The sequence below is a fragment of the Antechinus flavipes genome, chromosome 1 (genome assembly GCF_016432865.1).
Source record: "Antechinus flavipes isolate AdamAnt ecotype Samford, QLD, Australia chromosome 1, AdamAnt_v2, whole genome shotgun sequence".
NCBI classification, from domain to species: Eukaryota; Metazoa; Chordata; class Mammalia; order Dasyuromorphia; family Dasyuridae; genus Antechinus; species Antechinus flavipes.
Window position 1 is genome coordinate 494,980,414 of NC_067398.1, and position 25,079 is coordinate 495,005,492.

Below are 25,079 nucleotides of genomic sequence, written 5' to 3' on the forward strand. Positions count from 1 at the left end.
TGTTTCCTTTATACAAATTGACCCTGATTGTAGTCTTAGTATAGTCTTGTTATTTTTCTTGTTTAGAAAGAACTGTCAAAATCCACTAGGTGTCAGTAGAATATGAGGAATTTATTAAAATTTCAGACCCCCGAGCCTGGCAAGAAAAGAAGGGATAAATTTCGGCGTGTTTTCAAGGAGCAGATGTTCACTCAATAATGCATGCTCTATTTGAAAAACAAGTGATTTAATTTAATTAGTTCTCATCTCAATTACAACAGTTTTATTATTCATGCCAACTAACTTATTCTAGCTCCCTGGTTTAAAACACACTTGGTTTTCCTGCAGCTCACCTGTAAAAACTTAGAAGGCCACAATGCAAGTATTTGCAGCACTAAAAATGTGTTTATGTGCACATAAATCCAAAGTGGTAATAACGTCCAAACAGTGCCCTATAAGGAACAATTAGGATTTGAGGTAATCAAGAAAGCTATAAAATATGCTAGGGCCCCTTAAACTTTCTGAATCTCTCTTTGGGTCATTTTATAATTAATCTCTTTGGGTCAGCCTGCCTTTGGAGCTTGGGGGCCAGAATCTCCTAGATATTTAACCCTGGGATATTTAACCCAAACTATTCTAGTTTGGATCAGGCAGCAGATATCTTATCTGAGGAAGAAACGAACACTGAGTCTCCCTTGGGTATGAGAGTAGACAGATATTATGTTTTCTTGGAGATAAACATACATTTAAAGGGGATTAAAGTGGAAGATATGAGATTAGTGTATGTGCCTGGCTGTGTCTTGTTCCTGCTAGATGAGACCTCTCTAAATATTTGCTTTATTTCAGATTTGAAAGCAATTGGTAGAGTAATTGAGTAGTTTTTTAAAAAATATATATTGTTTTGGGTATTTTGCATAGTATGCTAAATACCTTGGAGTTGAAGAAATTTGGGTTCAATACTTACCTGTGACCTATAGTGGCGATGTGACTTCAGATAAGTGACTTCTCTGAATAAAAAAAAAATTAAATAAAAAAATAAAAGTAGGGGTAAATTAGCATTGGTAAGCATTTTCTCATCCAGAGCTTCTCTATACTGATCCTGGCCCTATCACTGTCCTTTATATAAATATTAGATAAACCCATACACTAAAGTTTTACTTTCAGGACAACTTTCTATGAATTTCTGAAAAATGGGAATAAAAATAATAAATACTTGCTCTGTCTTTTTCATGTTGGTTATGAGGATAAATCATAAAACAGTATAGCTAAAGCCCATTGAAAACTGTGACATGGTATGTAAACTCTAGTTATTGGGACAGCCAGCTGGTGCAGTGGATAGAGGGCTGGTCCTGGAATTAGGAAAAGTCTCTTCCAGTTCAGATCTGGCCTACCATTTTTTAGCAGGTGATCCTCGGCAAGACACTTAATCCTGCTTGCCTCAGTTTCCTCATCTGTAAAATGAGCTGGAGAAGACAATGGCAAGGCACTTTAGTATCTTTTCCAAGAAAACCTCAGATGGGATCACAAGGAGTCAGATAGGACTGAAGTGACTGAACAAAACAGAAATATTAGAAATTAAAACAGATAAAAAATTTAAAATATTAACTGATGGGGGAGAAGAGGGAGCGAGAAAAATGTAGAACTCAAAATTTTGTAAAAATGAATGCTAAGTTAGGATTCCAACCAACAATCATCTACCAAAGCAAAAGTTAAGTATAAAGTTTCAGGAGAAAAAAATAGATATTCAATGAAATAGAGGACTTTCAAACATTCTTGATGAAAAAACCTGTAAGGAATGACCAGCAGGATGAATACAGAGAGGCTTGGAGAGACCTACATAGACTGATGATAAATGAGATGAGCAGAACCAGGAGATCATTATACACTTCGACAACGATATTGTATGAGGATGTATTTTGATGGAAGTTGAATTCTATGACAAAGAGACCTAACTGAGTTTCAATGGATAAATGATGGACAGAAGCAGCTACACCCAAAGAAGGAACACTGGGAAACAAATGTGAACTATTTGCATTTTTGATTTTCTTCCCGAGTTATTTTTATCTTCTGAATCCAATTCTCCCTGTGCAACAAGAGAACTGTTCGGTTCTGCAAACATGTATTGTATCTAGGATATACTGCAACATATCTTAAATATATAGGACTGCTTGCCATCTTGGGGAGGGGGTGAAGGGAGGGAGGGGAAAAATCGAAACATAAGCGAGTGCAAGGGATAATGTTGTAAAAAATTACCCTGGCATGGATTCTGTCAATATAAAGTTATTATTAAATAAAATAAAATTTAAATTTAAAATAAATAAATAAATACATACATATTGATACACCGAAAAAACCAGAGTTGAATAGAAAATTTGACTTTCAGATACACGGGGCAAAAGAAACATACAAAGAAAAGAGGAATCATAAAGGATTCAGTGAGGTTAAATTGTTTATATATTCCTAAAGGGAAAAATGATATTTTTAACAGCTAAAAACTTTCTTATTAGGGCAATTAGAAGAAGTATATACATAGACAAAAACAGAACTGTGAGTAGAATGTGATGTCATGATTATCTGAAAAAATAAAATTAAGGGATGAGAAGGAAGAATGAACTGAGAGAAGGGAAAGAGGAAAGGTAAAATGGGAAAACTTATCTGATATAAAAGAGGCTTGAAGAGATTTTCCAGTGGAGGAAACAATGGGGTAAAGAGGAGCCCATGAACCTTACTTTAATCAGAATTGGCTCAAAGATGATATAATGTACACACTCAGTTGGGTGTTGATATCTGTTTTACTATAGAGGAAAGTAGGAGGCGAAGGGGATCAGAGAAGAAGTTGGAGAAGTAATAGAAAGGGAGGGAGTTTGGGAGAGGTAAAAGTCAAAAGCAAAACACTTTTGAGAATGAATAAAAGAAGAAGGAACAGGATAAATGGGGAAAATAGGATGGAAGGAAATAACATAGTTAATAATCAATTTTTATAGTGAGTTTCCCTGATACAGACATTTCTCAAAATATAGAAAACGGAATCAGATTTATAAAAACAAGAGCCATTTTTTAATTGATAAATGGTCAGAAGATAAAAACAGGCAGTGTTTAGAGAAAGTAATCAAAGCTATCTGTAATTATATAACAATGCTCTAAATTGCCTTTGATGAGAAAATATAAATTAAAACAAATTTGAGTTATATCTCATACCTGTAAGATTGGCTAATATGACAGAAAAGGAAAATGACAAACATTGTCCTAATATGAATAATTTAGCTATTCTTAGAAATAGAATGATACAGGACAATTCTATAGGACTTATGCTAAAAGGTCCATCTCCCGAAAAGAGAGCTGGTAGAACCTGAATACAGATCAAAGATGTTTTTCTTTGCTTTCTCTATTTTTCTTAGTTTTTTTTTTGTCTGTTCTATTTTTATAGAATGACATGAAAATGTTTTGCATGACTACACATGTATAACTTTATCAAATTGCCTTCTAAATAAGGGAGGTGTGGGGAGAGAAAGAGAGCATTTGAAACTCAAAATTTGAAAAAAGTTAGTTATTTTTATATGTAATTGGGAAAAATATTAAATAAGAAAAAAACAAAAAATGCTAAAATTGTCTTTACAAATAATTGGGAAAATACTACTAAAGATGACTAAAAATAATTCATTTAAAGTAACAATAATAAACTCACTATATGTTAACATAGATGACACATTTTATGAAAAAAACTATTTTACAAAACAAAAAAAATCATTGAGAAGAGTAGCATTGTTTTATGTATTAATAATTGTGATAATAGCTACTATTAATATAGTACTTTAAAGTTTACAAAACACTAAAAACATTATCTCCTTGAATCCTGGACAATTTTCGGAGATAGGTGCTATTATTTCCATTTTACTCATGAGGACACTAAGGCACAAAGAGATTAAGTGATTTACTCAATCACACATCTAATAAGTGTCTGAGGTTAGAATTCAGATCATCCTTATTCCAGAGCCAATATGCTATTTGTTGTGCCACCTTGCTGTCTATTTTAACAAATGTCTTCAGTATCTGGAATAATAGAAGGTAGTTGGATTCTCAAGTTGACTTCTGAATTTAATCTTTTGGGATATAGTGTTTTGGTTGAACTCTATGAAGAAAATCCCGTTTTAACACAGAAATAGCTCCTTTCCTACCTCCCTTCCCTATCTCCTTCCCATTTTTCCCTCCTTCCCCCCTCCCTCTCTTCTCCTCCTTCCTCTCTTTTGTTCTCTTCTTCCTTCCCCCATCCCTTTTTTCTCTCTCCCTCCTTTCTATCCATCCATCTATCCTCTATATATCTTAGATATAAAATTCAACAATATACTTAAGGTAAAGACTTTCCCCCTTTCTCTACAATTTCTTTTATCTTTATTGTTTTTTGCAAAAGCTTTTTTTATTTTATTTAATGAAGTTGTTCATTTTGTTCTTTTATGGTCAACTTTATTTTGTGCTCAATTAAGAATTCTTCTATTCATAGAATTGAAAGATATTTCCATTCTCTAATGACTTTTATATTTTAGTATATTTATTTGGCTCTTATTGTAGCAGATGGGGTTAGATGCTGGTCTGAATCAATTTTTTGCCAAATTGTTTGCTGATTTTCTTTGAAGGTCCTGTTGAATTGGGAAACCTTTCCTCAGTAGTTTGTATTTATGCATTTATAAAACAATGAGCTATTACATTCAGTTTCTTCTGGGTCTTGCTTATTTTATTTTATTTTATTTTTTATTTTTTTTTAACTAGTTTACTTTTCTACTTGTTAAACAATGCAAAGTTTTGGGGCAACTAGGTGGTACAGTAGATAGAGCACCAGCCCTGAAGTCAGAATGACCTGAGTTCAAATGTGGTCTCAGACACTTAACACTTTCCTGGCTGTGTGACCCTGGGAAAATCATTTAACCCAATTGCCTCAAAAAAAAAGTTTTGATTACTGTTTTATATCTGAAAATCTATGCCCTACCCACTGCTTTTTCCCCCCATTATTTTCCTTGAGATTTAAGATCTTTGATTCCTATGATAATTTTTGTTGTTGTTCCTTCCAATAAATATACAAATGACAAGCTGGATTTTATTTGGGGAAAATGTGCATAGAATAGTAGAATTAATGAGATTTGTTAGCAGTAATAAATATTAGTTTTACTAGTTTACCAACTAAATGCTGAAAGGATCCTTGATGACTGGCAGAGGTAATTATAATTTCAAAATATGTATGCAATTATAACAGGATTATCTGTGGGTTAGCCCAACACCTTGTCTATAGTCTTTAACTCCCTAGTAACCAAACTCAGAGTTATATGAAAGACCATTAAATTTTTTTCAAAAATATTTCCACTTCTATAGGAATTACTTTAAAAATTTCTTTTAAACAGCATGAAGAGTGTGTACAAAGTCATACTTTGCTTTTTTCCTTCTGAGTCCCAGAAAAATATGATCATTACTTCAGTAATTTTTGTGAAAACTCACTAACACCATCAGAAGGAAAAGAGGGAGAGAGAGAGAGAGAGAAAGGGAGAGGGAGAAGGAAGAGAGAAAGTAGGGGGAGAGAAGGATTGATTGAGAGACTGTGAGAGATTGAGAGAGGGAGAAAGAGAGAGAGGAAGAAAGAGAAGGAAGGAGGGAGGAAAGGAGAGAAAGAGAGAGATGAGAACACTTTTTATTCTTCCAAATGGTTGGAACCTTCTGGATAATATAAATAGGAAATCACAGCCAGAACCAGTTACATAAAACATTAGGTGTTACCACCTTAAGGTAGGGTTTTTGGTGTTGCCAAGTCTTTGGAGGTTCACTTGCTATTGACAGTGGCAATCTGCCAAGGGGAAATTTTACAGAGGAAAATAAATCTTGCATTTTTTTCCTCAAGATTTTTGGGGTAAGGAAATACAGGGCACCTTTTCAAATAGCAATAATACTAGTGCTTACTGAGTATGAGGAGATAGATTGTGACAGGGTATGTTAAGGATAGACCTTTCTATATCTATTAGGAATACCCAGAAGTAGAGTCATGGATAAAGATTTGGAGCCATAGTTAATGTTTGTAAAAACACTTGCACAGGCCCAACATATCAAGAACGAGCACCTAATTTATACTTAGAAAAAGATGACATTTCTAGATCTTAAATCATCACCATCCTAGGACTTGAGAAATCCAAGAAAATGAAACAAAAATCTATTTATTTTCCCAAGATCTCCCACCTGTTGGCATCGATCCTTAGGTTTTTGTCTCAATTATAAGGGATGGCTCCTTTCTCTCTGTAAAACAGCTATGATTACTTACACATTCAGGTATTGTGGCTTGCCTCCTTAGAGAAAATATAAACAATCCTCTAATAAACAATACTATTTAAAATTTGAATAATACTTGATTTTTCCTCCTAGTGTTTTTCCTGCTGTTCACAGTATCCATGACAGCAGTACTGTCTATTTCAATCTTGGATTTATACGAAAAGGTTTCAGAAGACACTCCTGTCCTGTGCTGACTACAAAATAAGCAGAATTCCATTGAAGATGGAGTATCTCTTTTCTTTATTGATTTTTCTGAGCAGTCTTTGCACCCATGGTGTGGCAGCCAAAGATAATAATCCTCAGCTTAATTACAAATGACTTTTGTTTATCATAGTGCAGGAAATATGTAAGGCTTTTCCCGAATAGTGTTCTAGTTTTCTCCCAGGATATTGTTTATTGCATACCTTCAGAAACGTTGACCCCATCTTTTGTCATTCTGAACTGTCTGTTTTCATACAAGTTCAGAATGAGTCTGTCTTACAGCTTATGATGGAACAGTCCTAGGCTTCTGCCTCCAAAAGAGATCACAAAAGCAGAGAAAGGACTCATAAGTGCAAAAATACTTATGGCAGCTCTTTTTGTGGTGGTAAAGAACTAAACAAAGTAGTTGCCTATCACTAGGGGACAACTGAACACCTTTTATAAATGTAATGCAATATTATTATTATTGATATGTATATATTTTAAGATGAAGAAAAAGTCTCTTTTTTTAAAAAAAAATATTTATTGGAGAGGCAATTAGGGTTAATTGATTTGACACAACTAATAAGTGTCTTAGGCCAAATTTGAACTTGGGGCTTCCTCACTCCAGGGCCAGTTCTCTATCACTGTACCAGTTAGCTGCTCCAGGGGAGTGTTATTGTATCATAGCTTGACGAAGGGAGAGTTTCAGAGAAACCTTAGATGATCTGTATTAACTGAAACAGTGAAATGAGCTGAATCAGGATAACAGTTTATATGATAGCACCAATATTTTAAAGGCAAACGACTGTGAGAGACGTAAGAATTTTGGTCAATAAAATGACCAAATATAATTCCAGAGGATTCAAGATGAATGCTGCTTCTGGGGCAGCTAAGTGGTGTAGTGGATAGAGCACCGGCCCTGAAGTCAGGAGGACCTGAGTTCAAATTTGACCTCAGACATTTACTTCCTAGCTATGTGACCCTGATTGCCTTAGGGAAAAAAAATAAAAATGAGTGCTGCTTCCCACCTTTCAGCAGAATAGTGATGTTCTAGGGGTACATGTCATGTACATACATGGCCATTTTGTGGATTTGTTTTGCATGGCTATTTTTTTTAAAAATTAATTAATTTTAATACACATGTCTTTGTGAATCATGGGAGAGAAAAATCAGAAGAGTAGGGAAAAACCAATGAAGAGGGGAAAAAAAACAGAAAAAAAAATAAATGAACATAGCTTGTGTTGATTTAAACTGAGTCTTCTTAGATCTTTTTTTGGGTGCAGATGGTATTTTCTGTCCAAAGTCTGTTGGGATTGCTTTGGATCACTGAACCACTGAAAAGAACCAAGTTTTTCATAGTTGATCCTTGCACATTCTTGCTGTTATCCACACAATGTATTCCTGGTTCTATTTGTTTCCCTCAGCATCAGTTCATGTAAATCCTTTCAAGTCTTTCTAAAAATTAGCTTGTTCATCATTTTTTATAGAACAATAATATTCCATTATCTTCATGTACCACAACTTGCTCAGTCATTACTCAACTGATAGGCATTTACTCCTTTTCAAATTCTTTGCTATCACAAAAAGGGCTGCTACAAACATTTCTGCACATGTGGGTCCTTTTCCCTCTTTTATGATTTCTTTGGGATACAGGCTCAGTAGAGACACTGCTGGATCAAAGGGTATGTATAGTTTGATAGCCCTTTGGATATAGTTCCATATTGCTCTCCAGAATGGCTGGACCATTTCACAACTCCAACAATGTATTAGTGTCCCAGTTTTCCCACATCTCCTTCAACATTTATAGTTCTTTTTCTGTCACCGTAGCCAATCTGGGAGGTGTGTAATATCTGCCTCCATTTCTTAATTGACAAACTGGGGGAAATAATTTTCTCATGCATGATACTAGGGTTGAGATTACTGATTTATTTATGCCTTTGTTGAGACATTGTTGGTGAGGGGGAAAATTATTTGTTGTTCAGTTGTTTTTCAGTCATGTCCAACTCTTCACAACTCCACTTGGGGTTTTCTTGGCAAAGATAATGAAGCGAATTGCAATTTTCTTCTTCAGCTCATTTTACAAATGAGGAAACTCATCTGTAAACAGGGTTAAGTGACTTGCCAAGGTCACACAGAGAGTAAGCATCTGGGACCAGATTTAAGCTCAAGAAAATAAGTGTTGCTGACTACAGGCCCTGACTCCATTCCCTGTACTACTTAGATGACTAGAGGAATATTATATTTTCTCTAAAATTCATAAGGGAGATACCTCTGATTTTTGGAGGCTACTTGATAACCATCATCCTGAATTATGTTTAGTAGAAGAGAGATTGTGGCTACAAATCCTAAGACTGAAAGAAGTTCTCTTTCAACTACAATTTATATAGAAAACTAACAAATTAAATTTGTAATATTTAGGAACAAACACTTTTGCACAAATGTTAGGTGTAACCATTAGCTTGAACTAGTTTTTTAAAAGGTATATTTAATCCATTTAAGACATGTAGAGTTTGAAGAATACAATACTATTAAAAATGAAAAAAAAATTCTTGGATAATGCAATGGAAGTCGATTAGAAATGGGACTGACAAGTGTATTGAACTGTGTACTGAATTATTGACTATGGACTGAACTGAACATATGGTAGGTTTTTCTTTTTCCTTTTTTATTATGAACACCTTAAATATCAACAAACATGAATATTTCAATAGATAAAGAAAAAACAAAGGGGATTGGATGAGGAAATTCTGTTTTGTTCATTTTTTCCATTACATACATATTTTTGTTGTTGTTATTCAGTCATTTTGGCCATGTCTGATACTCTATGATCTCGATTGGTATTTTCGTAGTGAAGATACTAAAATAGTTTGCCGCTTCCTTCTCTAACTCATTTTACAGATAAAGAGACTGAGGCACACCAGGTTAAAAGTCTCACTCAGGGTCACACAGCTAGTGTCTAAGTTTGGATTTGAACTTGGGAAGATGATTCTTCCTGATTACAGGCAGACACTATATCTATTGAATATTCCAGCTACTCACATAGTGTCTCTACTAGATGTGTATCCCAAAAAGATCATAAAAAAGAAAAAGGACCCACATGTGCAAAAATGTTTGTGGCAGCCCTTTATGTAGTGGCAAGAAACTGGAAACTGAGTGGATGCTCATCAATTGGAGAATGGCTGAATAAGTCATGCTATATGAATGTTATGGAATATTATTGTTCTAAAAGAAATGATTAGAAGGATGATTTTAGAGAGGCCTAGAGAGACTTACATGAACTAATATTAAATGAAGTGAGTATATCCAAGAGATCGTTGTATATGGTAGCAACAAAATTATATGATGATCAACACTGTTGGACTTGACTTTTTTTTTTTTTTTAATAAAACAATGAGGTTATTCAGGCCAGTTCCAATGGTCTTGTGATGGAGAGAGCCATCTGCATCCAGAGAATGTGGATCACAACATAGCGTTTTCACCTTTTGTTGTTGTTGTTTGCTTTCTTTCTTTTTTTTTTTTTTTTTTTTTTTTACCTTTCTCATTTTTTCCCCTTTTTGATCTGATTTTTCTTGTGCAAAATGATAATTGTGGAAATATGTATTAAAAAAGAAATGGAGGCAAAAAGTACTCAGGTGATTTACCTTAACTCTCACAGATTATTATTGTTCTAGAGTATATTTAGTTATTTTTTGTTCATGTCTGAATCTTCATGATCCGTTTTGGGGTTTTCTTGGCAAAAGTACTAGGATGATTTGCCATTTTCTTTTCCAGAAACATTTTACAAGTATGGAAACTGAGGCAAGTAAGGCTCAGTGACTTGCCACAGCTAACAAATCTCCAAGACCCAGATCTTCTTGGCTCCAGGGCCAGGTCTCTATCCTCTCTATAGCATCCAGCTGCTCTGTAGATCTAGAAGTGGAAGGAATTTCAAAGGTCATCTAGTCCAAACCTCTTCCCCCCCTCTTACTGTGGAGGAAATTAAGAATGAAGAAATTAAATGTCTAAAGGCGTGCAGGTAGTAAGTGGCAAAGATAGCCCTTAAATGCATGTCTTCTGACTTCAGAATCAGTATTTTTCTCTTTATACCATTTAGTGACAAAGCCAGGAATAGCATCTGTTTCTCCTGATTCTCAAATATAGGCCTTTTCCAATGAACCACATCACTCCTTGGCTGATCCAGTGTTATTTGCATAGAACTCAATGGCCAAAGTCTGGAGGGTGATTTATTTCTCTGCCTAGGCCATTTTTTTTTTTTTTTTGCTCAGAGATACTTCTTAGCCTGTTGACATTTCAGCATGATACTGTAGAGGCATGAATTTGGATTCAGGAAACTGGCTTCCAATTTGTGGAGGTGGTAGGATATACTTGACCATTTGACCATCTGTTGGGTGAATATCTTCAGCTCTCAAAAATTTAGTTTCATTATCTTTAAAATTAGGAGAATCTAATCTGGGTTGTTTAGTTATTGTTCTTTCCATTTACATTGTTATATAATCATTATATTTTCTGTCCTTTTTGAATTAGTTCATATCAGTATTTTTTTGCTTCTCTGTATTTTTCATACTCATCATTTTTGCAACATATATTCTATTATATTCATTTGCCACAATTTGATAAGCCATTCTTCAATTGATGGGCAACTACTTTCCCCCAGCTTTTTGCCACTATAAAAAAGTATTGCTATAAATAATTTGGTGTACAGGGACTTTTTTTTTGCCATTGACCTCCTTGAAACCTTTGCCTGGCATATTGGCTCTTAAGAAGAGGCGATCTTGGGGGGAGACAGAGCCAAGATAGCAGAGTAGCAGGAAGTGGTACAGCAAGCTCTTTCACAAAAACTCCTCCAAATGGAATCGGAAAACACTCCAGCTAAAATCTTTTTGGGGAGATCCAGCAAGAGCCACAGTGAGTCATTTGTCCAGACTAGCTTAGACAGAGATCTGGGTCATGCTGTGTTTGGAGTGCTCCAGTGCCTGGGAAGAAATTATGAACTAAGGAGAGAGGAGCTCCTAGAACCATACCAGGACATCACCTACTCATTGTGGGACAGGTGACAAGTGGTAGCTTTGTTGTCCCTTTCTCAGTTCTGAGTAACAGATCCAGCGTGGATTGATAACGTACATGTACCAAAGGATGGCATTCCTGGGTAAGGAAGCCCTGGGGAATATGCTGGGAAAGGACGAATTGCAGAAGAAAACAGCTGTATGATTCAAACCCTGAGCCAGGACTAAGTTCCAGCATCTAGTCCTGAGAAGGAGTAACTAGAATAGGAATCTCAGATCAAAGGAGAACCCACAATTCTGTCACTTTGAATGGGCAAAGCTTTTTACTGGTTGATAGAGGCTGTTTACTATCTACTGTTACTCTCTATTGTTGACCAGTGGCAGTCTAATATCATTCAGATCCAAACCTAGGTCAGGGGATTGCTGAGCTCAGAATAGGAAAACAACAAGCCTTATTTGCCAACAGACCACCTTGGGAGCATTGAAAGCTTGCAAATCCCCCAGCTTGTACTGAGATCCTGGAATAACCTAACCCTCAATACACCGAGAAAGCACCAGGGCAAGTTCAGATCTTCCCTCCAGAAGTGCTAATGCAACCTTAACATCAACCCAAGTCAAGAAATCAGCTGGAAGAATGGCAAAAAAAAAAGAGAGAAAGAACCCCACCATGAAAGTTATTTGGGTAGCAGGGATAGTCAAGAAACAAACACAGAAAAGAAAATAAAATATTTAAAGGCAAAATTCAATATAAGGGTGACAGATTTTTTTTCTCAAGTTCATATGAAAAAGGTTTGGGATTTTTAACAGATTTTAAACTCATATGAATGAACCATTGGAACATGGTAGTCTAAGAAGCTTTCTTAGGCTACATTAACTGAAGCATGATATTCAGACTGAGAGTGGAAATAGTTGGGTTTCTGGTACTATGCCATAGATCATTTGTGGGCACTGCATTTTAGGAAAATATCTATAAGCTGGAGTGGGATAATCAAAATGATGAAAGGCTTGAATATTATGCCATAAGAAGGAAATGGAATGTTTAGCCTGGAGGAGGGAAATCATCAACTGCCTTCAAGTATTTGAAGGGCTGTTATATAGAAAAGACTTGATATTTTTTCTGCTCGACCCCAGTGGGTGACACTAGGAGAAAAAGGATGAAAGTTTCAGAGAAGTAAATTAAATATATTGGATGTAAGGGAAACATTTCCCTCCCCATTAGAGCTGTCTCAGTGTAGAGTAGAGTGGGTGGCCTGAGAAAGTAGCAGCTTCCTTTTCATTGAAGAAAGTGTTCAAGTAGAGACCGGATGACCACTTGCTGAGGTTGTTAAAAATAAGTACTTTTTGGATGAAACTTTTGACTTTCAACTCAGAATATCTGCTTCTAAAAAGGACTTTTAAGTTATATTGGGGATAGTCAATTTATGGTTGTCTTTCTGGCAATCCAGGTCCTAGAACTCAGTGTCTGTATAGCCAATGGCACATTCAGAGATAAATAATGTTTCCTCCTTTAGGGAAGTTGTGTGTATCTAATGCAAGGCAACAGATATTTCATCAATTTGACAAAAATCTTTTTGGTTTAAGCCATGATTTTCGTTTTTTAATTTGATTTTGTTTTGTTTCTTTTCTCAAGTTTTTAAAATTGCTTTTTTTGGAGATAGTGTTTTCTTTTCCTTCAATTCTACTGACTTTTCAAAACCTTATTGGTGTCTCTTGGAGTATCTAAGCCAGCAGGAGTTTGCTTTGTTTATTTCACAAAAGAGAATCAAGAACAAATATTTGCGATTTCATTGACCTTACATACCAAGGACCTGTGCCTCCAGCTGTGCCAGTTGTTGTTTTGCCCAAAGCACAGTTTCCTTTCCTAAAGGAGCTGATCCATTCTTGGTGTTGACATCTATGCTGTATCCTTCCTGCCACAACAACACACTTGGCTGTTTGTGTTTCCAACTTGTATCTTATCTGCAGCAACCCATGTCAGCTAGAACCAGACACTTAATGCTGAAGCCTTTTCCTGGAAGAAATTTAGCAACAGGCTGACCCTTCTTGAAACATTAGAGAAAGTTTTGGCCCCAAAGCAGGATTCTCCCCCCCCCCCCCCCCCCACTTGTTTCCTTTTGAGTTTAGATTTTAGACATCTCTTTATTCCAGTGTTTCTAGGAGCCAGGGAATCTCTCACAGATGATTTGTGTTTTAATTTTGCCTTGTAACAGGCGAGGAAATTTCTGCCTTTCAAGGTTCAGCAACTTGAACAAAGGCAGGTATGATCCTGTATGGGGGCGTGAAAGGATGATGTGTCTACACATGCAATCCAGACCTTCATGTTGGGCAATTTCCGATAACTGACACTCAGTGTTTAATTACCTGAAATTAATGCCTTTTTCTGGAATAGCTTCATTTGTTTGCATCGGTTATGAAAATGACTCTAGGAGTTTTAATCACCAGATGGAAACCCATTTGTAAGTGACAGATGATGAGATGTAGCATCAGTAACCTATATCCTGGACTGTTGGGGGACAGAATGAGGGAAAATGCTTTTCTTGTTTGGGATGAAGATTATAGCATGTTACAAGCTGTAAATCACACAGAAAAGGCGTTTCCTAGTAGTGCCATCATTGAATCAAAGAAAATTTCTTCTTAGTCCTTGAAGATTCCTGGAAACTGGGTGTACAGGAAATGTCAGATTAATGGTTTAAGCAGCCATTGTGAGGCTGGAGAGATGACTTTTCATCACTCTTCATTGGGCTTCTGTCCTGTGAGACTACCATTTCTTCTGCTTTGGTTGGGCGAAGCTGTTGGATACATTTGTCAAAAGAAGCTTTCTTGGTCAAACCGAAGGAACAGCACTTGGTCATTAAAAAAAAAAATCATTTGGCACTAGATTATGGCTTTTATTTTTAACCTATTTGAGAGATAAAGAATAGTCCACTTATTTAAAGACATTTTTGCTCCCAGAAAAATCACAGATTTATAGCTGGAAGAGCTCTGAGTCCTTCCATTCATTTTACAGCTAAAAAAAATTGAAGCTTGGGGAATTCAGAGGCTACTGGTATTATTAAGATTCAGAGGTGAGATTGGAGACTACGGTCTCTGATTCCTGAACCACTGAGTGCTCTTTCTATTGTACTACATTGTCTTCCCAAAGTCTGCCTAGAGATAGCTGCGTGATAGAGTGAATTGAACACTTGGCCTGGAGTGAGGAAGACATAGCAGATATTTACTAACTGTGTGAGTCTGGACAAGCAAGTCACTTCCCTTATCTATAGAATGAGGAAAATAATAGTATCCACTTCCTAGAGTTTTTGTGAGTATCAAATGAGATACTATTTGGGAAGAATTTAGTACAGTTTCTGGCACGTAGTAAGTGCTATATGCATGTGTGTTAACTTTTTTTATAAAATATCATACCTATTCCTGGAGCAGATGGTATGGAAAGTGCCCTCACTTAAAATCAAGGAATATGGAATACTGCTTTGTAGGATATAGGTAGGGTCCTGGGAAGCCTGGCATTAGGTTACGGGGAATCATGCTAAGGTTCCCAATACAAAAGAAGCAGAGTTGGAGCAAGGTGGGAGCTCTCCCCTCCCCATTTCATCTAATTCTTGCTATTTTAATTACTTATCTCTACCAACTTAGTGCTAAACTCTTGTTTCTACACTGGACTGCAAGTTTTGCCAGCACCTTTGAAATTCAATACCTTGCATGGAATTTTGCTGCGCCTTCCTCCCAAATTTAACTCTGGTTAACATTCAAAATCTCTTCTTTCTTGTGACTTGGAATACTGTCAGTTTTCATCTCTTATCATTCTCCCCTATGGAAGCAGTGGTGCTAAGAGCATCAGTCAGAAATCTAAAAGAAAATTAAACAGGAGTCTAGTGTAGTTTTCTTTTTCTCTTCTTCTCTCCTTCTTTCCCTCCTTGTCTCTTTTCCTCCTTCCCTCTTTCCCTCCCTTTCTCTTTCCCTCTTTCCCTTCCTCCTTCTTTCCTTCCCTCTCTTCTTTCTTTCCTCCTTCCCCTCCCTTCCTGAAAAGAGTGAGGTAGGTCCTTGCCTGACTTCTTTTTCTTTGGATGCAAAAACACATCTCTCATAACCTGTCAATTACTGTCAAATCATCACTCTTAATTTCTGTGGTCTCTCTCTGCAGGCTCTGCTGGTAATTAGTCATGCCTCTTATGATTGACATGCTTCTTAGTAATGAATTGTGAATTTTTTCCCCCCAGGGCCAAGGTTCTGGCATGGCTTCCTGCTTCAATGCTGTTTGTGGGGATAATCTACGCAGGTTCTAGGGCATTATCTAGATTGGTAAGTAATGAAAAAATAAGACCCATTGGACCAATGTATTATTCTCCCTTAAAAATAACTTGTTTTTTTAAAAACTTTATTTCAAGTGTGTGAGATAATACTCAAATAGTTTTTGTTAATCATGATGTTTCACATGTAGATATAAGTATATATCTAATTTTCTTAGATTATTCCTTTGAGGGCTTTTAGTTTTAGAAGACAATATTTTTGATGTTTTGTAGTTTTGAAACTTAAATTTGGTACATAAAAAGAGAGGTTTAATTCTTTAAAATAACATTAAATAAGATCAGCTAAATTTTTAATTGAATAGCTGTTTCATGGGAAGAAGCTTAGAGTAGGAGGCTATGCCATCATGAATTTGGAGAAGTCATTCTATTTTAGCTTTCTCACATGGAAAATGAAAATGAAAGATTAGGTCATCTTTAAGTTTCCTTCTGATTCTGATTATATACGGTTAAAGTTCCTTTCCAGTGACCATATATATGGTCATTTAAGTGAATAAAATGAATAGACTAATCACTTTTGAATGTACATCTGTGATGCTTGGCTCAAAGTCGTATTTTCTATTATGTGTACTTTTTTTGCATAGTTTGCTAGAGATCCCCATAGTAATGAGTTTTCTACTGGTTTATCTGGTTTTAATAATAATAGTGATAACAATAATAATGTGATAATATCTCATCTAGGAGGTGATCATAGGAGGGTTAGGCATTCCAATAAGTAAATTTTTAGCTATTTAAAGCTTACATATTTTAATTTCCAGGCTTACTATTGAAATAATTTTGAATTTAGAAATCCTACTAAAATAGTACATATTGCTTAGCTCTCTTCAACGAGTCAGAAAATGTAGTGAATAGAGAGCTGGGCTTGAAAGCCAAGAAGACCTGGGATCTGAACTGTGTCTGATGATGAGGATTAGTCAGGATCAGTCCGGTCTTGGGAAAAGAATTTCAGGGAGAAGGGTGGTTCTCAGGCAAGGCAGATTTTACTGCAAGCAGTAATAAGGGCCTAGTCCTTAATGAATCAGCAGCAAGCTAGAGAGAGTCTCATATTTATACACATTTCTGGACCAGGTATTACCAGCTGAATTAGTTCTTATGGGACAGTTTGCCACAAAGAACAAAGAAACAGGTTGCTGTTGCCCATCCAACCCAAAGCAGGAGGCTTGGATTGTGCTATGTGTTTCAAAGATCTCAGTAAACAAGGTCAGTCACATTGCCCTGTGTTGAAAGGCAAAAGTATAAGGCAAGGGCTAAAGCCAATGTCATTATCTGACACATACTGGCTATGTGACCCCCAACTCTTAACCTCTCGGTGTCCTAGGCAACTCTCATAAAGTTTTAAGCTATAGAGAAGATGCTGACTGACATAGGAAGGATTTCCTCATCTGGGAGTTCTCTGTATCAATAAAATTACAGGTCCACTCCCTATCTCTTAAGCAGACAATACTAAACCTAATTTAATCTTTTCTTGATGATGCAGAACCTTCCTTATGAAGTGGTTGTTGCAGTGGTTCTCAAGCTTTTTTCCTCAGTATCTTTATACTATTAAAATTATTGAGGATCTGTCCAAAGAGTTTTTGTTTATGAGGCATGTTTATATATATTTATTATATTTGAAATAAAAACTAATTTTGAATTTGCAGACCCTCTGAAAGGGTTGCAGGATTTTCTGGTTGCAGAATTCATTTGAGAATGAGTTATTGAACCATGTTACATCACTGTGAAGCCCTCTGGAATTATTGGGTAATGTCACTAAATGGCCTCAGGCTGCCATGTTTTATATTAGTAGTTCTTTTTTCTCTTTTCCACCACCCAAACTGAATTCAAGAATAATGAGTGGAGGAAGCCATATGCTTCCCTGTGCTGAGGATTCAGTGGGACCACCCCAGGCTGGGACCCTAAGGCAATGAGGAAGAAATGTGGCTCATGTTTGATATATTTATGGAAGATAATGTAGACAAAATACCTGGTGTGAAGTTTGCAAACCAACTGTATAGAATAATCAACATTTTAAACAATGAGTTGCCTCTTTCTCTTAAGAGAAAAAGAACTTACAAGTTTTGCATGTAGCTAAAGCTCAAACTTCTAATTGGAGAAACTCACAGAGGGATTTAAACTTCCCAGTGTGATGTGCTTTCTCAACTTCAAATTACAAAATTCTTTGTGCACAGATAAGGGACAGAGTATTGTTTAACTTGGGATGTTAATTTTGCAAGAAAATTTGGAGGCTTTAACATTAGTAATATATTTGTCCTGATAGCCATGAGATGAACAGGAAAAAAACAGAGAAAGGGTTAGTGCCACTAAAAAGGTGAGGAACATTTTTCATCAATCTCTACCAAAGAAGATTAAAACTAGAAGTTATAGAGAAGGTGTTAGAGTTTCCTGGAGGAAACTTTGAGGAGTTAAATATGTGTTAGGTGAGGGACTCAAACACAGGGTTTGATTCTTAAGGCCTGTTCTCCAGCCATTATTTTGTACTTGTGACAATAGAAACATATATTGTAAATGTATAGTAAATTTTCTCTCAAATGTTAAAATTTTCCAAAAAGAAAAGTAAAGTGAAGAAATTTGTAAGCATTTAAATTTAATAATATTTAAAAATATATTTTAAAAATTTAAAAATAATTAAACATATTTTATTATTAATTATTATTATAATTATTATATATAATTAAACATAAATTTAAATTAAAAAATATATATCTATATAAATATATAAATAAAAAATTTAAAATATTGAAGGGGAAAAGTACCTGAAGAAATATATGCTTAAAGAGTAGGAAGAAAATGCAAGAAATCATGAGAAATGCCTAAGTGGATAACTGTCAGAAAACCAAAGTATATGCGAGGTATTTAGGAGTTTTCTTAAACACTTAGACATTAGACTATGAAGTACCTACCTAGATAATCTGTCCATGAAGTGAAGATGTTTCTTAGTTTAACATGATAGAAATATGGGTCTTTGGTCATTGTGCTCAGGGCAGCTAAGAGAATATAGGAAACTTCAACTAATTGACTGGCTAAAGGTTAGACACACAGCTTTTCAATTAGCAATAATCGCGCCTCCGATAAACCTCATTGGCTACGATACTGCCACTGCGCAAAGCTAGACACACAGCTTTTAAAAAGCAAGTCAGCTCTGGGGAGAAAGCATTCCATCTCTGTCTGTCATTATCATTATTACTATTATTTATTATTAATTGTCTCCTTTTTTGCCTTTTGGTGAGTACAGCAAGGATACTTCTTTACAAAAGGAAAAATAAAAATTATTACATTATGAAAGGGATGAGAGGAACTGAAGAAAGAGCAGCCAAGAAATTATGGGAAGCGATAATAGCAAAACTCACCAAAATATCAGGGGGGATTTGGAAATGTTAATGTTGTAACCAAAAACAGAATCAATACAGTGCAATACAAAGTGGGCAGTAATATGATCTTGGAGTTATTCACCTGAAGAAAAGACCAGGAAATAATCCATTAGAAAATGATGGTCTTGGAGAATGGATCAGGATCCCCAAACTTCAGATTTGTTGGGACACGGGAAAACATTGACAAAATGATAATTTCATAGTTGAAATGAATTGAGGCAAATTGAGAAATTATTAGCTGCTTTGCTTTAGTCAGAAAGAGAGAGAGCTCCCGCAGAAATCCTCCATCACTACTATAGTATGCCTTTGTGTCAAGTTTGTGATCTGTTTTCTGAACTCTCATTTGTTTCTTTTTTCTATCAGGGTGGTGTATCTGTTCAGATGACAATATTACATCTGTTTTTGCCTCTGTTGATCTTTGCCCATTTGCTGTCCACTGTACTTCTTCCATCTGGTTTCTGGATTTCCTCACATGAATATAACTCCATCTGCTGTTCTATTTTATTCCTCCTTATCTCATTCCATTAAAAAAAAAAAACAACTATCCTATTTCTCTTGAATAAAATGTACCTATTCTGAGTTATAATCTGTTTTCCAATTTATTCATTTTCAAAATCCAGGCTTGTGGTTTAAACTAATTGAGTATTCTGTCAAAAAATGTTTTGTTTTGTTTTGTTTTTTACTTATCTCCTTTGAAGACAGATAAAAAGTAGTGCAGTGAATTGAACTATTTATAAGATGTTCTGTTGGTCTGTTAGAAAAAACAACTAAAAAAGCTAAGCATTGAATAAATAATACAATCTAGATAGTATATTATAGACAATCCTGGGCTTTTAAACACTTGATATACCAGTGACTCATTATGTGTACAGACACATCCCATCCTACCTTATACCTTACTCACACTGACCTTTGACACTGCAGCTTTCATGAAAAAAATGTGGGTTTTGGAGACACTGTGAGAATTTTTAAGTCGAAGCCAGGAGTAAGCTGTTTCTGGGGAAAGCAAATGTGGCATAATGTAGCTGATGTCAGAGCCTAGATTCCCAGGCAAGGCCAGGATGGGGAAGAGCGCGGTCCAAAGTATCTTCTCACAAAGCAACATCTTCCCCGGTAACTACCTGAATTCTTCACTTTTCTCCCTTACTAAATCCAAATTTCTACCTATTAGATATTCTTGTAGTTGATAAGTATCCTCTTTTAAAAATAAAAAATCTTAGCTATAAATCAATTCTAGATATGGGTTTAGGGGATTCCTGATGAGACAATTCCCTCTAATAATGCAAATTGGTGCCCTCTTTGCCACAGTGGTCTTAGAGAAGAGTGAGGACATTGAGAAGTTAAAGGGACTCACCAAACTCACCCAGCAATTACTTACCTAAAGAGAGACTTGAACCAACCTACTACCCTGTCTTATAGATGTTGTCAAGCAAATCAATTCACAGAGCTGTCTTAGTTTAATGTATAAAGGGGCTATCCTGGAGTAACAAATCCTGCTTCTGACATATCCATAACTGGGAAAGTCTTTTACCTTGGTAAAACTCCCCTTCCCCAGTCACCTTTCTAAAACTTTAAATCTCAGAAGGATTCCTTACTTGAAGCAGAAGACCTCTTTGTATCTGTGAAATCATAACTGAGTCCTCCTCGCCCTTAGTTTTTTTTCCCCAAGAGGGAAATAAAATAGATCATTTTGATATGTATAACACTTTAGTGCTTTTCAAATCTTAAAACAACATATATTATTATGATGATATGAAGTCTTATTTACATGTAATTGTCCTGGCCTGACAATGGCTACCTAGTAAACTTTATTACAACAATCTATATGTTCAGAGACTTTTTTCTTCCTTTTTTGATTCTACAATTGTTTTGTGGATGGAGATACCATGGCAGAATGAATTCATGTCAGACTGTTGAGGGAAGAAGTCCCGGGTCCACATTCTGCTTCAGACAGTTCAATGGGCAATCTCATTTGTCGAATGGAGGTAATAATTCCCATTGTGCTTCTCTGCAGTTTTGTTTGGAAGTTCATTTGAGTATGTGTAATAAAGCACTTTGCACATTTTTCAAATGTCAGCAATGATGGTGATGATGGTAAGCAGAATGTTATAGTACTGTAGATTTTCCCAATATTTTAAATGTATTTTTTTCAAAACACTGTGTCATTTAATCCTTGAAACAAGTGATAAGGTTGATCATATTATAAGTATTCTCTTTCCTGATTTGACAGATGATGATTGAAGTGCACAGAAGTACAAAGAAATTAAGCAGCTTATCTAAGGTGACAAATGATTAGCATGGACTAAATCCCAGATCTCCTAACTCTTAGACTCACACTCATTCAGATCTTACTCATTAGAACTGCAAGCAGTCACACAGAATCGGCTCTTTGAGGGTAGCACCCCAAAGAGGCAAAGCTGAGCTATGTCGGTTCAATCTCTTTCTGGACTGTTGTAGTTCACTCTACAGAAAGATACCCTTATTTTTTTCATTGTTTTTTTTTTTTTTTAAACAAACAAAATCGTTGTTTGTTTACTACACAGATACCACAATCTTGCATCTTTTTGGATTTTTCTGATTCTTTTTAAGGCAATTAAAATGAATAGATATCATCAGGCATGGGACTTTAGTTGGCTTGAAAATGGCTGTTCGCATGATTGGTCAGTTCATTCGAGGAATTAGGTAGAGATCATGGAAGAAGTACTCTGTACCTGTGGTGTGTCAGTCTGTGTTTGACAGGTACCCAACAGGATACAGTCATTTCACAATTTACATAATAGTGCTTAAAAATAAATGGTTATTGATAGGGCCTTGAAACATTGCTCTGATATCTTGACACCAGAACAAAAACCCATGGAGCAGAATTGAATTAATAAGTTTACAAGTGCATTTTTTCCAGTGGTATTTACCAACTTTTCTCTCTTTAAAATCCACACCTGACTTACCTGCAACATTAGTTAAAGGAATCATTATTCTAGCGATGTCACTGGTTGTTGGAATGTCTGAGTTTATGGAATAAAGAGAGGAGCGCTAACTTGCTCCTTTGTCTAGACCTCTGGCTCCTGAAGCCAGGTCTGATTCATGCTAATAATTTGTCTCTTTATCCCTGAAGTCCCTCTGCTGCTATAAACCACAGCTGACTGATGCAACAGTTAGGATTGCTGAAGAGAGAAAAGATTTCTCTCCAGGTACTTCTCCCTCACCCTCCTGCACTTAACAGGCTTACAGAGACGAACATCATCCCGAGACAGCTGGCAGGACGTGCAGGAAGCACTACTTTTATGGGGACGGATTTCCCAGAGTTATTGTTTATCCGAATCCAAGTGACATTTTCCAGCAACTTTGAGTCTTCTGATGGTTTTCCTTCAAGGATTTAGCTTGGGGGATCATATTCCTTCTGTGGCTATTCTGAAATTTGAGCAGGTTGATAATAAGAACCCAGACTCCCATTGTATAAGTATCAGGTGATGTCGTTGTAACTTTGGATCTTCACAGCAGAGGACTTTCCTGCTCCAGGAAGATAAGGTCAGGACTTAGCAGGGTATTGCAAGTCTGACTGGAAGGTTGGCTGTTCCACTTATCCTTTGATTTTGCTCTCCTAGCTTCAGAATCTAACTTTCTTCTCTCTCTTCCTTCTCTCTCCTCCTTCTCTTCATTTTTCTTCCCTCTCCCTCCCTCTCCTTTCCTCTTCCCCTATTTCTTTCTCTCCCTCCTTCTCCTCTTTCCCCCCTCCCTCCCTTTTCCCTCTCCGCCTCTTTTCTTCCCATTCTCCCTCTTTTCCCCTCTCCCTCCCTCCCCCTCTCTTTCCTCCCCTTTCCCCCCTCCATCCCTCTTCCCTCTCCCCCTCTTTTCCTTCTACCTCCCTCCTTTCCCTTCTCTTCCTCCCTCCCCCTCTCTTTCCTTCCTTTTCCCCTTTCCCTCCCTCTTCCCTTTCCCCCTCTTTTCCTCCTACCTCCCTCCTTTCCCCTCTCCCTCTCTCTCTCTTTCCTCCCCTTTTCTCCTTCTCTCCCTCCCCTCCTCTCTTTCTTAATTTCTCTCACACTCTCCAGCACCAAACTCATTCAACAAATGAAGCAGGGCGGTGTGTGTGAGAATCCACAGAAAGGATGAAACCCATGTGGAGTTAGTTAACTTAGCTGGGCAAACTGGAGCCTGGCTCCAGGGCACTTAAAAAATGGCTCCTAAAACTAATGCTGCATAATGCAGGTTGGCTCCACTAAGGACAAGTATGTAAATTTTGGTGTCAAATTCTCTTGAATATTATTTTCCATTGTGTTTCTCCTGTGGAGGTGGTGTGGTGCAGGGCTCAAGATACTCATAACAGAAAGTCCTAGTTGAAGTTGTAGGGTGGGGATGGGGGTGGGAGGCTCAGTCAGAGTCCAGATGGGGAATTAAGCCTGTTTTTACATAGTCAGCTAGTCTTTCCTTTTCAGAGAAGTACTCAAGAAAGCAGTTGGCTTTTAAGCTATCTTCTTACATTATATAAAAATGTTGAATATTTAATACAACCCTTATAAAATGATGGCAGTTATTAAAAATAGATTTGTGTTGAATTTTATTAAGGACTAGAAGAAGGAAAAGATAGTTGAGACCAAAGTTACAGAATCTCAGACTTGGAAAGGACCTGAGAAAGCATCTGATCCAACCCATATTTGACTAATAATGGCTTTTGTAACAAAATCCCCAATAACTGGAATGTACAGAGGAGGTGAAATTAGAAGGCCTGATTTTGAAAGTCCTAACTCACAAACTTCCTAAGAATGTGACTTTGGATAAATAAGTTATAGCTCAATGGACCTCAGTTTCTTCATCTGTAAAATGAGGATAATAAAATGGGAATAATTATAAAATTAAAAAATCATGGAAACCAGGAATTAGAGATGATGAAATATGATAGAGATTATTTGGGTAAAAGTCAAAGAAGGCAGAAGCAGAAGTGATTTAGTCATTGGGTTATACTTAATGTTTACTTGGACCGAAAGAGGAAATAGATGAGTTTGGAAAACATTATAGGCTTAGCACCGATATTATAGAGTAGTGATGAGGACTTCAATTATCCGGACATTTGTTAGAACTCTTTCTTCCAAATGTAGAATGACCAGTATCTTCTTTACTTGCTTTGTTGATAATTTTATACTTCAAGGGGGGAAAGATCCAGTAAGAGATAATTTTGATGGGTGTGAAAATGATAGGTACTGTAGGGGTGGTGGTGGGAGTATAGGGGTAGGAGAATGTAACCACTCCATCCTAGAACTTATGATTATAAATCTGCATATAGTCTGATGTGCAGGTTAGATTTGGGGAAAGCAGATTTCGGAGTTCAGAAGAAAGATAGGATCCCATGAAATAAAATGCTTTAGATGAAGTTAGCTAAAGAAGCAGGACACACACACACACACACACACACACACACACACACACACACACACACACAAATGTAAGACCTTTTTTTTCCCCCTTGAAAATATAAAAAGAAACAATTCCATTGAGGAAGGAAAATCAGGTTTGTTTCAAGAGATCAATTTGGATACATGGGAAAGTAATCATATAATTTACATTTGAAAAAGAAATGGACACAAATAGAAATGTCTAGATAATAGACAATGAATATGAATGGTAATGTCATGTAAAAATAATGTCAGGAATGGTAAAACTCAGAATGAGCTAAGACTGGCAAAGGAAGTTAAGGACCACAAAAGGGTGTTTTGGTTTTTTTTAGACAAATTAGAAGGAAGAAGAACATCTAAAAGGACTAGATGTAGGTGGGATTTTTGCTTAGAGTAAATAGAAGGAGAGCTGCTCAGTTAGTTGACTTTTCATTTTTATATTTGGTTATTGAATTTTTTCATTTGTTAGGCATTTATATTTTTTAGCTCACTTTTCCCTACTTCCCACTGAAAAAGGAAAAAAAGGGAAAAAACTCTCCTATAGCAAAAATG

The 25,079-nt window shown here is 36.2% G+C and overlaps 1 protein-coding gene, 1 long non-coding RNA gene and 1 pseudogene across 7 annotated transcripts in view; 2 read left to right on the forward strand and 1 right to left on the reverse strand.

Annotated features, from left to right (window-relative positions):
* The window catches only part of TMEM241 (transmembrane protein 241), a 172,327-nt gene that overhangs the window by 18,139 nt on the left and 129,109 nt on the right, over positions 1-25,079 (forward strand). For all 6 annotated transcript variants that reach the window (XM_051970343.1, XM_051970346.1, XM_051970345.1 and 3 more), the window contains one exon: positions 15,686-15,767. In XM_051970343.1, coding sequence (XP_051826303.1) covers positions 15,686-15,767 — 82 coding nt within the window. The remainder of the gene's footprint in view (positions 1-15,685; positions 15,768-25,079) is intronic.
* LOC127543954 (uncharacterized) lies at positions 17,325-19,726 on the forward strand. The gene is made up of 2 exons (XR_007949345.1): positions 17,325-17,512; positions 19,504-19,726. It is a non-coding gene; the product is annotated as an uncharacterized LOC127543954 (long non-coding RNA).
* Positions 18,812-18,880, reverse strand: LOC127546168 (uncharacterized; annotated as a pseudogene).